General features: G+C 35.8%; 1 protein-coding gene across 1 annotated transcript in view; it reads left to right on the forward strand.

The window, feature by feature from the left end:
• The window catches only part of CMPK1 (cytidine/uridine monophosphate kinase 1), a 32,439-nt gene extending 16,839 nt beyond the window's left edge, over positions 1–15,600 (forward strand). Inside the window, exons 2-6 of the mRNA XM_081145126.1 lie at positions 7,835–7,981; positions 11,387–11,539; positions 12,799–12,875; positions 13,121–13,217; positions 14,308–15,600. Of these exons, the coding sequence (XP_081001252.1) occupies positions 7,835–7,981; positions 11,387–11,539; positions 12,799–12,875; positions 13,121–13,217; positions 14,308–14,349 (516 nt within the window). The 3' untranslated portion in view covers positions 14,350–15,600. The remainder of the gene's footprint in view (positions 1–7,834; positions 7,982–11,386; positions 11,540–12,798; positions 12,876–13,120; positions 13,218–14,307) is intronic.
• Positions 15,601–16,118: the final 518 nt, after the last annotated feature.

Genomic DNA, 16,118 nt, shown 5'->3' on the forward strand with positions numbered 1-16,118 from the left:
CATGTTTGCACATATTATTGAATTCAGATTTTGGTGTTCTTTGCATGTTTTTCTCAAGTGCTGATTTGTAAATCCAAATAAATTCTAGTTCTTAAAGAGAACCTAAGCTATTAAAAATGTTGTGGTTATTTTGTGATGAGGCTCTTTACAAATTGAATTCTCAAGTAGTTATTTCTCTTTGGGTAACTTTCTTTTGGTATTCCCTGGGTAAATGATATTCTTATTTTAATGTTATTTACCTTTTGAAAATAAGAAAAAAAGCACAGTAGAGTCTGCTTAGTGTTTAAAAAACCTTTTTCATAATGTGAAAGTGCAGAGGCTAGGGCTACAGCTGAGCACTTTGATGTATGTCCTTTGAGTGTTCTCACAGTAACTGAATTAACTGATTTCCAGGCTTTGAGACCACCTGTAACAATATTTGGGTTGTAGTGATATGAGCATGTAGCTTGTAGGCTCTGCAGTGACTTTGAGTAAAAATTGATCATTTAATTAACAAGATCAGATGAGTGTTTCCTAAGAATCACAAGACCTCTGTCCCTATCCATGTTGGAAGTTTTCAAATTATTGCCTCTAAACTCTTGGAATCCCTGGAGGTTTCTGAGCCAGGACTTCATCTTTGGCCATTTTCTGTCCCCTTCTGGCATAGAGAATGTAGACTGATTCAGAAGGGCTGAAATAAAAGAAATAAAAATTCTGGAAGTGATCAATTGGGATGGAATTGGAACGTGACCATTTCAATTCATAGTTACTATAGGGGCCTTTTGGTATGTAGATCAGATACCAAAATCCTCAATTATCTGAGAAAGCTTCTACAAAATATTAGAGAGATATCCAGGCCTACACAAATGAGGAAACAGCCTTTTTGGTGGCTTCTAACTCATCCTTGATTTAAGTTTTATTTATTGCTATGTCTTCTTGCCACTGCCTCTGAAGAATCAGCTTCTTCCCCAGGCAGACAGTGCTGGTAAAGACTGAATTCCATAGCAAAAGTTATGCATATATGAAGAATCGCCTTTATTAATTAATGGTGGGGTTCAAGTCACTTTATATATGCAAGTCACTAATACATCCTTTGTGAGTATAACCTTTTTACCTTCCCTGAATCAGCACATTGCCTGGCGCCTTCTAGACAATAAATATTTATGGATTTAAAATAAGTTCCAAGCATTGCCTGAATTAAGGCTTTCTTATACGAAGAGCAAAACATTGAAGAGAATGAAGTAGTGCTGAAATTGTCCGCAGTTTAATTGATTTATTTCCCTCCTCTTTTCTCCTTTACAGGATGTAAGCTTTTAAAATATCACTCTTTAATTAGAGGAAGAAGTATGCTTCATGTTAATTTGGAGTCTGCCTGCTGAAGCTTTTTGCTTAAGAAAAGATTTAGCTGGACTTATAACTTCCATAGTTTATATTAATATGTAGATTTGCAATTAAATAGGCATGGTCAAATGCAGTGCACACATTTGGAAATACAATGAGGGCAGACTAAAAATGAGATGGAAAATCTGCTAGCAATTTAAGTCAAATATTACACTTAAGTTTTTCTCCCACGGCATAGTCTTTTTTTTTAATAATGTTAACCTTTCTTTAATGTTGATTATAGGAAAAACCTTTTTCTAACCCTCTAAACAGTTGACCGGTTTTAAGTACTATCTATACACTGTATAGTTGTCCTTGCAAAGAAAAGTAAGTTCCCTAAGACTGGCAGATACTGTTCGTGGAATGTCCTTACCAGACATTTCATTTAGCATAATTGGAAAAAGTTCTATTGGAAATGCCTTTGAAATAATGATAGTCTACATGAATTGTTGCTGGGATGTTGTAGGCCCTAAAGCTGTTGTTTACAACAAGTACCAAACTGGTGAGTCTTGGATGGCTATGAATAGTACCTGCAGCATTTCCAGGTGTTCTGCTAAAGTGCCTTTGTTGACAGTACATAACCAGAATTTAGATTTTAAGGTGTGCTAATCTTATAGGGACTACAAAATAAACTCAGTCTTAAATGCTTCATAGATGTGTCAACTATTTCAAGGACATCCAATAATTTTAACTCAATCAGTTGCTTAATTCTTTTAAATTTATTTAAAAAAAACTTTTATTGAACTTACAAGGTGACATTGGTTAATAAAATTATATAGGTTTCAGGTGTACAATTCTATAATACATTATCTATATATTGTACTGTGTGTTCACCACCCCAAGTCAAGTCTCCTTTCATCACCATTTATCCGCCCTTTACTCTCTTCTACCTCCCCCCACCCCCTTTCCCTCTGGTAATCACCATACTGTTGTCTGTGTCTGTGAGGTTTTTTTTCATTTGCTTAATCCCTTCGTCTTTTTCACCCAGCCCCCCAGTCTGTTCTCTGTATCTCTGAGTTCATTTCCATTTCCATTTTGTTTTACTTTGTTCATTAGATTCCACATATAAATGAAATCATGTGGTACTTTCTTTCTCTGACTCGCTTGTTTCACCTAGCATAATACTCTCCAGGTCCACTGATGCTGTTGCAAAAGGTAAGATTTCCTTTTTTACCCCCAAGTAGTATTCCACTGTGTAAATATCCCACAGCTTTTTTATCTACTCATCTGCTGATGGGCACTTGGGCCGCTTCCAGATATTTGCTATTGTAAATAATGCTGCCAGGAACATAGGGGCACATATATTCTTTCAAGTTAGTGTTTCAAGTTTCTTCAGGTATATTCCCAGAATTGGAATCACTGGGTCATAAGGCAGTTCCATTTTTAACTTTTGCAGTAACTCCATACTGCTTTCCACAGTGGCTGCACCAGTCTCATTTTCACCAACAGTGCACAAGGGCTCCCTTTTCTCCACATCCTCGCCAGCACTTGTTGATTGTTGATTTATTGATGATGGCCATTCCGAGTGTGAGGCGATACCTCATTGTGGTTTTAATTTTCATTTCTCAGATGATTAGTGACATTGAGCATCTTTTTATATGTCTACTGGTCATCTGTATGTCCTCTTTGGAGAAGTGTCTTTTCAAGTCTTTTGCCCATTTTTTAATTGGATTGTTTGGTTTTTTGGTGTTGAGTTTTATAAGTGCTTTTAAATTTTGAGTAGTAACTCCTTATCAGATGTATCATTGGCAAATATGTTCTCCAATTCAGTGGGTTATCTTCATTTTGTTGATGGTTTACTTTGCTGTACAAAAACTTTTTAGTTTGATATAGTCCCATTTGTTTATTTTTTCTTGTTTCCTTTGTCAAATGTGATATATCAGAAAACATATTGCTACTAGAAATGTCCAAGATTTTACTGCCTATGTTTTCTTCTAGGATTTTTATGGTTTTCAGTCTAACATTAAATCTTTAATCCATTTTGAGTTTATTCTTGTGTATGGTGTAAGAAGGTGGTCTAGTTTAATTTTTTTGCACATATCTGTCCAATTTTCCCAGCACCATTTAGTGACTGGACTATATTTAGGTTTTTCCTATAATCACCATTAAAGAAAGGTTAACATTATTTAAATAAATTTTTAAAAAGACTATGCAGTGGGAGAAAAACTTAAGTGTAATATTTGACTTAAGTTGTATGTTTTTGCCCCCTTTGTCAAGTATTAATTGACCATAAACGCATGAGTTCATTTATGAGCTCTCTATTCTGTCCCATTGATCTATAAGTCTGTTTTTATACCAGTACCAGGCTGTTTTGATTACTATGGCCTTGTAGTATAGTTTGATATCAGGTAGTGTGATTCCTCCAATTTCTTCTTTCTCAAGATTGTTATGCTATTCGGGGTCTTTTGTGGTTCCATAAAAATTTTTGGAATATTCTAGTTCTGTGATATATACCATTGAATGTATCTGGATAGGAACTGCATTGACTCTATGGATTTCTTTGGGGAGTATGGACATTTTAATGATGTTACTTCTTTCTCTCCATAAACACTGTATACGCTTCCACTTATTTGTATCTTCTTCAGTTTCTTTCTTTAGTGTCTTATAATTTTCTGAGTACAGCTCTTTTACATCCTTGGTTAAATTTATGCCTAACTTTTTTTTTTTATGCAGTTGTAAATGGGATTGTTTTCTTAGTTTCCCTTTCTGGTAGTTTATTTTGTAATCTGCTACTGGTTTCTAGATATTTATTTTGTAATCTGCTATTTTACTGAACTCATTTATCAGTTCTAGTAGTTTTTTGGTGTAATCTTTAGGGTTGTCTATATACAGTATCATGTCATATACAAATATTGACAGATTTACTTCTTCCTTCTGGTTTGTTTTAAAAATATATTTGTATGTAATATCTCTGTTATGCTCCCTCTATGTAATACAAGGCTCAGTAGCAGTCCAGTGGCACTTTCTGATTGGCACATTAGCAGGAGGAGGTGCCTGGCATCTGGATCTCTTCTTGCTTTCAAGGACTTGCCATTTACCTTGAACTCTTTATTCGTTGTTGTTTTTGTTCACATAGATCCACATTAGCTAAATTTAGAAAGAAGGAAAGACAATTGCCAGGAAGTGAGAGAAATTGATCAAGATGATTTGAGATTTTATACCATTATCACTTTTTTATATTATTTTAAATTTTATACCGTTATTTGTCAACATTTGCCTAGTTGTCGTAATATAGAATGCCATTTTGTACTTACGGAGAACATGGTGCTTTTTTTCTCCCTCCAAATCTTAGTGTATGGTTCGTAAAAGTTGAGTTGTTTTTCAGCGTGTTAAAGGAGAAAAAGTAAAACATTAAGACTGTTACTCTAAATGAATTACTTATACATTTGTCTCTAGAAAACTATTTTTAGTTGAATAGTAGCTTGCAAGTAATTATAGTTTATAGTATTTATAACCTGCTGTGGTTTTGAATGTTGCTCTTAAGACTAGTTAGTGACCCATTAGGTTTTAATTGCTAGGAAGTTTCAGAGAATGTGAAAAAGTTTTGTTTAAGCCTAAGAAATATCCATTCTTGCTTTCCTCAAAGTTGGCATCAGTGATTTCTTAATGACAGCTGAATGCTTTGAAAACATGCTCTTTAAAGTGTAGCTATTAGTAAAATACCATAATAACTAGTATGTAAATGATAGTTGCTTTTTTGTTGTAGGAACTGTGGTAAGGGGACAGCTACTGCAAAATCCTTAATAAAAATATAGTATAAAAAAGTAACTGGTAAGTGGAAGATCTTATTTTATTTTTTAAATATATCTTTATTGCTTTCAGAGAGGAAAGGAGAGGGAGAGAGAGAGAGAAACATCAATGATAAGAGAGTCATTGATCGGCTGCCTCCTGCACGCTCTGACTGGGGATTGAGCCCGCAACCCGGGCATGTGCCCTGACTGGGAATCGAACCCCGATCGCCTGGATCCTAGGTCGACGCTCAACCGCTGAGCCACGCCCGGCCGGGCAAGTGGGAGATTTTAAAAAATGGAATGTGGATGAGAAGTAGAAAGACATGTGTAGGCTTAATATGTTATATTTATTTAATTTCCTTGGACTTTGCAGGTAAGGGGTTCTCTCTTTTGACAGACTAATTATTTTTTAAAATATCACTGGTACCTCTACAGTTTGCAGTGAGTTTCACTAAAAAAGTGGTATGCCCAAACCCATTTTAATGCAACAACATAAAGCTTGCAAATTTGAGTCCTGCAATGTTAGGAAACTGTATATGGACTAATTTCTAAATTACTAGCTGGGCTCTAAACGTCTGTGTTTTTCGTATAGCAGAGGCAGCCCATACACAGCAATTGTATTGGTGTTTCACTTAGCACTTGCCATTATTTAGCACTGTTTGTCTCCGCATCTATTCAGTGTTACCATCTGCTGTAATCTCTAGACCAGATGAGAGCAGCCGGCAAGCACAGACTTCCAAGCAGGAGCCAAAGTAAGCAGTGGGAAACGAAGCTGCTATAAAAGTTTGTGGACAGTGTATGCAAAATGCTTTTTGAAAATTGTACATAATAAATGGGAAAGTACGTAACACCTCATTTTTTATAAAGTCCTTTCTACATCCATCTTTCAAAAGTTTGCTTATACTTGGTGAACAAAGTAGGCATTTAAAAATGGTGTGGTGTGGAAATAACTTTAAAATAACAGTTTACATAATTAAATATTTTCTCTACATGATAGGGATATTTTAAAAGACCTATTACAACAACTAAATACACTTTCGGTCATTTCTTTTAATGGAAGGAGTTATATGACTAAAAGAGACATGAAAGATACGGTTTTTGTTTATTAGCACCAAACTTCATGCCCAGTTTTAGTCAGCAAATAAACTGTTCAGAATTTGTTTTCCTTTGCTGACTACCTTACTGTTAACTTACTTTAATAAGCAAAAACAAGTTTAACCAACAATTTTTTGAAATAGAAAAGGGGTAAAGAACATACGGCCTCTGCAATCCAAAATAAGAAAAACTCACCACAGCCTGGGTAATTGAAAGAGTTAGTTTTTGTAAAATGTGCAATTGAAACCTCTACTTTAAAAGGGGGGGTGGGAGTGTGGGCTGTTTCAAATATTAACACGGAAATTAAAGGTAAGATTTAAGTTATAAATATTTATTGTATACTATACAGATAGGATAAAAACCCACTTAGGGAATCTGAAGAACTTAGGATGATGTGATTGTTGTAACTGAACATTGAATGTATTTCTGAGTGTTTGAAAGTAAAAACATTTGAAAAGTAGATTCTCTGGTTCTTTTGATTTAACCAAAGAGAATGTGCAAGTTCATGCAGAGAAAGCTTTTCAGTATTCGAGGGATCTCTTAGGGCTATGTTGCTTCCTCACCCTGACCTTGGGCAAATGGCAGAACAGTGCCATAGCATCTCACATGACTTAGCTCAGCTACCCTATACTGTAACCTGTGACCTGATAGAGCATTTGTAAGTACTTAATAAAAATGACTAATCACAGTCCTAATACCAAACTTAATGACCTTTCATAGATAGGAATATATATTATCTCACGTAAGCTCCTTGATTAGTTTTTCTATCAAAACCGTTCAAGTGAATATATATACACATATTATAATATAAAAATGGTGTGTGTGTGTGTGTGTATAAAATGTAAAAATACTTCCAGATTATTTAAGATAAATATTTTCATAATGGCAAAGAGGTAATTGATGGCTTTTATCCCCTACTATGTGTCAGACTCTCTGATATGCAATTTCCATATATTACCTCAATCATCCCACTAACTTATAAAATAGGTAACTGTATTCCCATTTTAATGAAACCTCTCTAGAAAGGTAGGAAATGGACTTTTGAGAGTAATAAGGAAGATACTGGTCTCGGTGGAGAGACAGTGATACTCTCCAGAGTGGTCAGGAAAGCTAATTTTGTGTAGGAACTGGGATTTGTGCTGTTTACTGAGAAGGGGAACAAAACAGAAGAATGGGGTTTGTGTAAATGCTGATGAGTTCAGTTTAGACATGCTGAGTTTAAGGAAGGGAAGCAGATTTTATAGAATGTGGGTAAGGTTTTTGGGTTTTGTTTTGTTTTTTTGTCTTGAATCTTATAGATATTTGTTAGGCACTTCTTTGAATGTTAGTAACATTTAAACATTGATTGTGTTTGTGAAGGAATATAATGAGATATGGTAATGCCTTGAATAATTAAATAAATTTTGGGAGGATTTCATGGTTTGTGAACATTATAGCTACCATGCCCTATGTAGGTAAAGTATATTTTTTTAAGCAAACTGAGAGATTGCATGAAATCTCTCTTAAAATTTTAAATTATTTAGTATACAAGCAAAGCTTTTTATTGTAAGAAAAATAGAATATAGAAATTAAAACTAAGGGAAAAAACCAATAGTCCTACTGGGTTGAATGTACTCTGATCCCCCTCCCCCATGTGTTGTTTCTTTCAGAAATATGGCTACACACACCTTTCTGCAGGAGAACTTCTTCGTGATGAAAGGAAAAACCCAGATTCACAGTATGGTGAACTCATTGAAAAGTACATTAAAGATGGAAAGATTGTGCCAGTTGAGATAACCATCAGTTTGTTAAAGAGGGTAAGGAGTGTGAATGCCAACCAGTTTAAATCAGCAAGGAAATGAGAAATTCAATCTACCTTTTCTTTGAGTAATGAAAAAAATCAGAGTATTGAATTTCTTGCATGTAAAAGATGCTCATGGTGTTTAAGAATGGAAATTCCACTTTCACTTGGGAAGAAATTGGACAGTAGCAAGTATTCTCTACCGTGGTCTAGGATCAGCTACGGCTCAACTTAACATTCATATGTGTGCATTTGACAGTTCCTTTAACATTTCTGTTTCTTTTTCTCTTTCTCCCCCTCTTCCTCCCCCTCCTCCTCCTCTCCCTCCTTTTCCCCCTCCTCCTCTCCCTCTTCTGTTCTTTCACAAACTCCCTCCCTCCCTCCCTCCCTTGACCTTCCTATTGTTGCCGTTCTCTCAGTCTTGATATCTCCTTTTCTGGTGCATGCATCAACATCTTGAGTATGAAATGCTAAGACTAACAGCCGTCAAACTAAAATATGTCCCACCTGAAAAACATATACCTTGCATTTTCATGATAACTCTCCACTATGGGTTCCCAAGACTGTAGTCATTAACGGATATTTTCACATAAAAGAAACAGTAAAGGAGAAATGCAAGAATGGGATCAGCAAGAAATAGTTAAAGCCGGATGGAAAAGAGATATGTGAGCATCTGGATGGAACCAGAAAAACTTGAGGATGAAGAGCAGCTCATTCACACACATTCTTACCTCTTGTCTCAGAGACTAGAGTAACCTGCTTCCGTTGCAGGGTAAATAAATCTCCTTATTCTCTGGGTGCAATGCCCTTTTTCCACTTTATAGCTAAGCATTGTGAAAGACTAGTCTACATTTTTTACTTTTTCACTTTTTACTCTTAACCCTTAGCAGTCACGTTCTATGTCCATCTACATTGAAACTATTCTTGCTGGTGTTACCAATAATTTGTATCAAATCTAGGGGGTATTTTTAGTCATTTTTCTTGTAGCATTTAACTGCTTAATGTCTTTTTGCAACTCGCTCCTTTGTTCTCTGTGACACCATTTTTCTTGATTCTCTCCTACTTCAGTGACTCCTATTTCCTAAGTCTCCTTTGATAGCTCTTCTACAAGTTTCCTAAACCATATACTTCTAAGGGTTTCATCCTGGGTTCTATCATTTTATATATTTCTTGCTGGGTGGTTTTAGCCACACCCAAGGCTTTCAATGTCAAATGATGCCAAATCTAGCTCTCACACATTTTCCCCCTTCAGACCTATGTTTCTAACTAAATGCCAGGCATCCATCTGAATGTGTCTAAAAATCACCATGTCACCATCTTACAAGTGTCTCAAAATCACCATGTCAGAGACTGAATATATCATCTGAAATGTGATCGCCTTTATTTCCTCTCCTGGTGAATGGTTCTGTCAGCCCATCTACCCAGCTGCCCAAGCTAGAAATCTGGGTGTCATGCTGTATTTTCCACTGTCCCCACTTTCCCAGATTCACTCGGTGAGCAGATCCTTCCATTATCTTTCTCTGTTATCACTGTCACTTAGTCTAGATCCCCTTTTCTTCTTGACTATCACTAGACCCTCTTCATTAGTCTTTTTGCCTTAAACTTCCTTGTCCCCTTCTAATTCATCCTTCATGGTGCAGTCAGGGTGGTGGTGGTTGTTTTTAAAAGGTGATGTGAGCGTGTTCTAGAATTCCTCAGTGGTCCTGTATTACTTCCAGAATAAAAACCATATCGCTTTGTGTGACATAACAAATTCTTCATTAATCTTGCTCCTATATACTTTCTAGTCATATCTCCTACCACTTTCTACACATATCCTAAGATTTAGTTGTACTAGCCCCTTCAGACATATCAAAACTGTTATGCTTTCTCATTTCTGAGCCTTTACACCTCTAGTTTACACCACTTGAAGTACTTGGACCCGTCCCCCTGCCATTTCACTATTCAGAATTCAGCTCCGCTGCCACCTCTTGGGTAAAGCTTCCCAGTTTCCCAGGTAGTTTGTACTTCCTTCTTTGTTTTATCATAGTAATCTTTAATACCTTATCATAGAACTTAGCACTTTTAATTACGTATTTGTTACCCACTGGACTGTGAGCTCCCCAAGGGCCATGACTTTACTTTTCATGTTCCCTGATAGTTGGCCTCAAAAAAATGTGTGTTGAGTGAGTAGAATACTGATGTACCTCTTCAGATATCTTCCACTACCGTACTTGGGGTAGAAATGCTATAGCAGGGGTCCAAAAGAATTCTGTGGAAGTTTTGTGAATATTGGAGAAGCTAGATGCTGGGATAAAGCCAACCCTCAGATAAAGTAATCAGGGGTCCTCACAGCCATTGCTCTCGAGGAACTAGAAAACAGATTGAGCACTTCACGGGACTGGATGTTAGTTTGCTTTGGAATAGAGGCTCCTCGGGAGTTTGACTAAGTCATGCATGTGTGCTTATCCCATGGGGATTGGTAGTGGTAAGGATTTGGAGATTAGAGCTCTGCATCTCCCATTCACATATTCCCATGCTCTACCCAAATTCAGACTTTGGAAGAAGATGGTGAAATGTGCTCTTCTTGCTGTCTTTCTCTGAATGTATTGTTTTCTTTGCTGCCGGTGTTTGGGGGTAGACAGTGGCATTTAGGTTTAAATAGCTTCAGTTTAAAAAAAAAAGGATATTGACTCCTACACTAATCATTAATGCTAGCAGTCTCTTTATATTTTTCCAAAGCTTTTTGCAATTGGACTTGAATTATTACAGAGAATCTGAGTGCCTTTAGCGGCAGCATACTTCTCACCACAACAGAGTGACTTGGGAAGAGGAAAGGGGAGTCAGGATAGGGTCTCTAGTGGCTGAAGCAAAGATATCGATTAATACTTACTTTTCTCTTTTTGCTGTTTATAACTTTGTGAATGTGTATGTGAAAGTAATACATGCGTCCTGCAGAAAATTTAGAAACTATAAAAAAATTGTGTGTTTATATGCATAAAATGGGGGAAGGGTACATACCCATAATTCTACCAGCTTGAGGCAACCGTGTTAATATAATGGATCTTTTTCTTTTTTAAAACTGTTTTTATTGATTTTTTTTTTTTTTTAAGAGAGGAGGGAGAGGGAGAGAGAGAAACATTAATGTGAGAGCGAAAATTGGCTGCCTCCTGTACACCCCCTACTGGGGACCGAGCCTGCAACCCGGGCATGTGCCCTGACCTTTCTAGTGACCTCTCAGTGCATGGGATGATGCTAATAAACTGAGCCACATCGACCAGGGCGGATCATTTTCTTTAAGTCTTTGTTTCTATGCATCCTTCATGTTTTACTTATGACTTAAGGAATAATAGTAAAAGAATCACCAGTATATCCACTACCCTGCTTAAGAAATTGCATTTTGTTAATGTAGTGTTGACCCTAACTCTTCCTTTTCCCTTAGGAAATGGATCAGACAATGGCAGCCAATGCTCAAAAGAATAAATTCTTGATTGATGGGTTTCCAAGAAATCAAGACAACCTTCAAGGCTGGAATAAGACCATGGATGGGAAGGCAGATGTATCTTTTGTTCTGTTTTTTGATTGTAATAATGAGGTAATGAACATCTTCATCTGCCCATACGGGCTTTAAGCAACTTCATGTCAACTATTGAGAAATACAAAGTGACTTTTTACTTATATTTACATTTTATATTGGCAGCAGTATTTTTTTGAATTGGAACATTGGATGGACAGAACAGCACTGTCTTGCTGTTGGTGTATTAAATACTTATCAGCAACCTTGTGGACCTAAAATTTGCTTTATTTTTTAAATAAGGAGAATTTGTTTCACTTTGTTTTTAAGTAAAAATTGACTTGTACAATAATGTTAGGTAATGAAGCTGCCCTATTACTTCTTAGGTATGCACTGTTATCAGAGAATATCTTGCCTTAGGATGGTTGTTTACTGGAAAAGAAGCACACATTTTGGAGAATTTGGGAAAACTTTCTATTTTAAGGAAATATTTAAGATAGCCTGATTTGTCTTCATAGAGTAAAACGATCTTGGGGGGAAAAAAGCAGGAAAGCGTTCTTTTTCTTTCTGGCACTTCTAATAGCATACTTAGACATACCTTTGAATAACTAAATTAATTTCTTGGAGTCATTTAATTAAAAGACCTGACTGTTTCACGCCTGTAAAGTTCATTAAATTAATGCCAACAGCCTGAAAGAATAAGAATCTGAAGTACTGCCTTGAAGGAAGTTGCTGGTTGAATTGCAAATGTGCCTCTGGTGGAGCCTTCTTGCTGAAGCCTTTGAGTTGTTTTAAAATGTAACTCTCTTCTTCCAACCCCCAAAAATATGTTTTCACTTATTCTTCAAAGTTAACTTTAGAATGTTACCACAGCTTTATAACTAAGGAATGTTTATTCATGATTAACAAGGGATACTTTATTCAAATGCAAATATGTTGATTCTTAAGTATTTGGATATTTATGGAATTATTGAAAAGTAAGCAAAAATGGAACAAAGTCAGAGGCATGTAATTCATACCTAATAAGTTAATAATATATCCTAGATGGAACCATACACATATAGATCTTCTTTTTATTGCGGTTTGAAAAAAATACACAGGAAAACCTGAGTCATGAATTAATTCTTATTATGCTCTGTACTTATTTAACCTAGTTTATATAAATTGAACCACATGTTTAAATTTAAAAGGACTTTACATGATGATTAATGAATTAGACACATTTGGTTTAATGCAGGTCTTTTTTAACTCTTCAAACTTTATTTTCTTTTCAGGTTAAAAGAATGGCAAATTCATCTCTTTCCTTTTTAAAATAACTTTTTATTTATTTCTCTTTTTAGATCTGTATTGAGCGATGTCTTGAGAGGGGAAAGAGTAGTGGTAGGAGTGATGACAACAGAGAGAGCTTGGAAAAGAGGTACTTTGCACTTTTTATACAAAAAGCCACCTCAGCCTCAGTTTGGAACTTGAGTAGCACGTTAAGTACTTGTCTCATTTTGGTCCAGGAAAGAAAATGTCATGCTTAAATAACGGGAAATGGCTTATCTAAGAAGATGCTAAGGGAGTCAGTTGGGTCAAATCCAGTGTTGTCCTTGATCTAGCCTGTAAGATGGGGAGAATGGATGGTTACTTAGAACCTTGCAATATTTGCCTTTTTTGCAGAATTCAAACCTATCTTCAGTCAACAAAGCCAGTTATTGACTTATATGAAGAAATGGGGAAAGTCAAGAAAATAGATGCTTCTAAATCTGTTGATGAAGTGAGTATCCCTATCCTGCCTTTGAAAAAAAGAAAAAAGTCGAGTAAAACTGTAACAGAGGGCGTAGGCAGGAGGAAAAAAATACTGTGACAGAATAGTTTGCTCCTCAAGACACTGGAGACTAAATGAAAAATTGGGCTTTTTCTTCTTGAAGAGAGTCTAAGATGCATTTATAGCTTCAGACTTGTTCTTCATAAGAAATGGGTGGTTTATGAATGCCAAACCTTATTTCTCAAACACTGGAAAATTGGCATTTGAGACTACAGTTTGGACCATGAGCATTTAAAAAAAAATTGTAATATCACTGACAAGTCACCTGGCTCAGGAGCCCCAGGCTGCCTTCATCCCTACTATCACAGAGCACATAGCTGGGGCGGGGGGCATAGCGGGGGTAAATGGTGATGGACGGAGACTTGACTTGGGGTGGTGGGCACACAATACACTGTGCAGATGTTGTAGAATTGTGCACCTGAAACTGGTAGAGTTTTGTGAACCAGTGTTGTCACCCCAATAAATTCAATAAAAAGGAAAAAAATCACAGAGCTCCAGAGATACAGGGTTTCTGTGGCTCAGTGCTGCTCTCTTCCTTCATAAGTCAGCTGTCTCTCAACTGTGGTTTGCAGGCCTTCAGTGCCCAGCAACTGTTTCTAGTGCCTTTTAGTGCACCCAGTATTTCCCCAATTTCCTGGAACTTCTTCTCTGGAAGGTTTTTATTATATAGTCATTTTTGGTTTTTTATCCATTGCCACTTTCTGCAGCGGTGAGGTAATATCTCAGAGAACTTAAGTGTTTTAGAATCAGAACTAGGAAGATAAGTCACTTGCATTTTATCAGTTTTTGGTAGCTGATTAAGAAGTTTTGTATTGTCCCCAAAACACTAATAAAATTGCATGCAACATGTTCACAATTTTATATGTATTATTTATAATATTATATTACTGTCTAAAGTAAAACAGATGAAACTAAGAAGGTCATAATATGTTTTTTAATGATCTGTTTTGGAAGTTAATATAAAATTGATGTATTTTAAGCCATATGGTATTTTAACAATATCTGCTTTTAAAATTATTACTGTCTTTTTCCTTTACAGGTTTTTGATGAAGTTGTGAAGATTTTTGACAAAGAAGGCTAACTCTAAACCTGAAAGCATCCTTGAAATCATGCTTGTATTGCTTTGATAGCTGCTATTACAATCCCTTTTTAAGGCAATTTTAATCTTTCATAACTACATCACAGTTAGTGGCCAGAAAGTATGTAGTAAGACAAATTAAATTTTTTATCTTTAATTTTTTTTTTGTCACAAGAGTAGACAGTGAATTCGGGTCTAACTTCATCTTAGCTATGGTGCTCACAAAACAAAGAAGGGCATTAGCTAGTTCTTTGTTTTTATTCGGTAAGAATATCCCTTTTGTAGTTGTACCTTTTGTGAGCAAAACTGCTTAGTATATGTATATCCCTTTAATAATTACGGTGTGTCAGGATTAGGGATTCCTCACTTTCTCTTTTTCTCATAGGTTTTAAATTTCCAACCTGTTAAGTGAATTTGTGGACCAAATTCCAAAGGAACTTTTTGTGTAGTTAGTTCTTGCACAATGTGTTTGGTAAACAAACTCATGAAATGAATTGCTAGAAATATTTTAGTATTTATCCAGTAACTGACCATATCCTATAGAAAGGTAAGAAAACTTAGGCTACATTTTAGTTTTACTGCAACTTGTACACAGTTGTGTGACAGGGCATAGTTTTTGCTTCCAGGGATTGGGATGGGGGTACTGGGGGTTCAGAGCCTGGCAGAATTGTCAGCTTTATTCTGACATAAATCTGAGGGTAAAGGGCAAGGAGCACATCTAATAACATGTGTTCCTTATGCTCTGTTATATAGTGTTATTAATGATTAAGTTGATCTCAACAAAATTCCTAGCATTGCAACTTTGAAATGCATGCACTAGATTTATGGTAAAATGGGGGTTTTGGGTTTGTTTTCTAGACTAAATATAAGGTTAGTATAAAGTAGAAGAAATCTAATGGTTAAATTTCTCATTTGTATTTTATTTTCTTGAATATTTTTTTCATAGTTATTTGTTTAAGAAGATTTAAAAATCACTGCACTTTGGTCAGAAAAATAAATATATCTTATAAATGTTTGATTCCCTTCCTGGCTACTTTTATTCAGTAAATTCTTTTTTTGGCATCATGTTGAAGCATGGAAAGGTACAGAATAAAAAAGAAGGCTGTAGAGCCCAAAGAAATTTTTTCTTAAATCTATTCTTCCTTTAAACATCTCTGAGGAATTTTCTCCTTTCTTTTTTTCTGCCATCACCAGTGCAAAGTGGTATTCAGCGGTTCTTACTATGAGACTTATTAAAATGTTTCTTATCTTCAACTTTTTGACTTTGTATAATTATTAATATAATTAAATTTTTATATTTAGAACAATTGGGAATAGTGAGGACAATTTGTAGATATTCTTATACGGGGCCGGGCAGAAGTAGTTTATAGCTGTTCATATGGAAAAAGACATGCAGGTCATGATTATTACAATAGCTTTATTAGCTTCCACAGACACTCACAACTGTAAACCTACTTTTGCCCACCTCTGTATTGTAATAGATTTATTTATTTCTATGTGTTATGAAATTCACTTATCAATGATGAATTTACAATGTATTTGCTATTATAAAAACAAAGTATCCATAAGTACTCTAACATATCAGCCACCAAAATTCATATTGACATCTTGGTTTCTTGGAAGAGGTTGAAAGAATTCTTATCTAGTAGGTCGGTCCAGCCAGGACAGAGGGTTTATGGGCATTTAACCAAATGGCTATAGTGCAAAGCAGGGGCGAAGACTTAAGGGTTGGGTGATTCCTACTCACAGGCGTGAAGGAGCCCGTCAGATGC

This window comes from Miniopterus schreibersii (genome assembly GCF_964146895.1).
Source record: "Miniopterus schreibersii genome assembly, chromosome: 8".
Classification (NCBI taxonomy): Eukaryota; Metazoa; Chordata; class Mammalia; order Chiroptera; family Miniopteridae; genus Miniopterus; species Miniopterus schreibersii.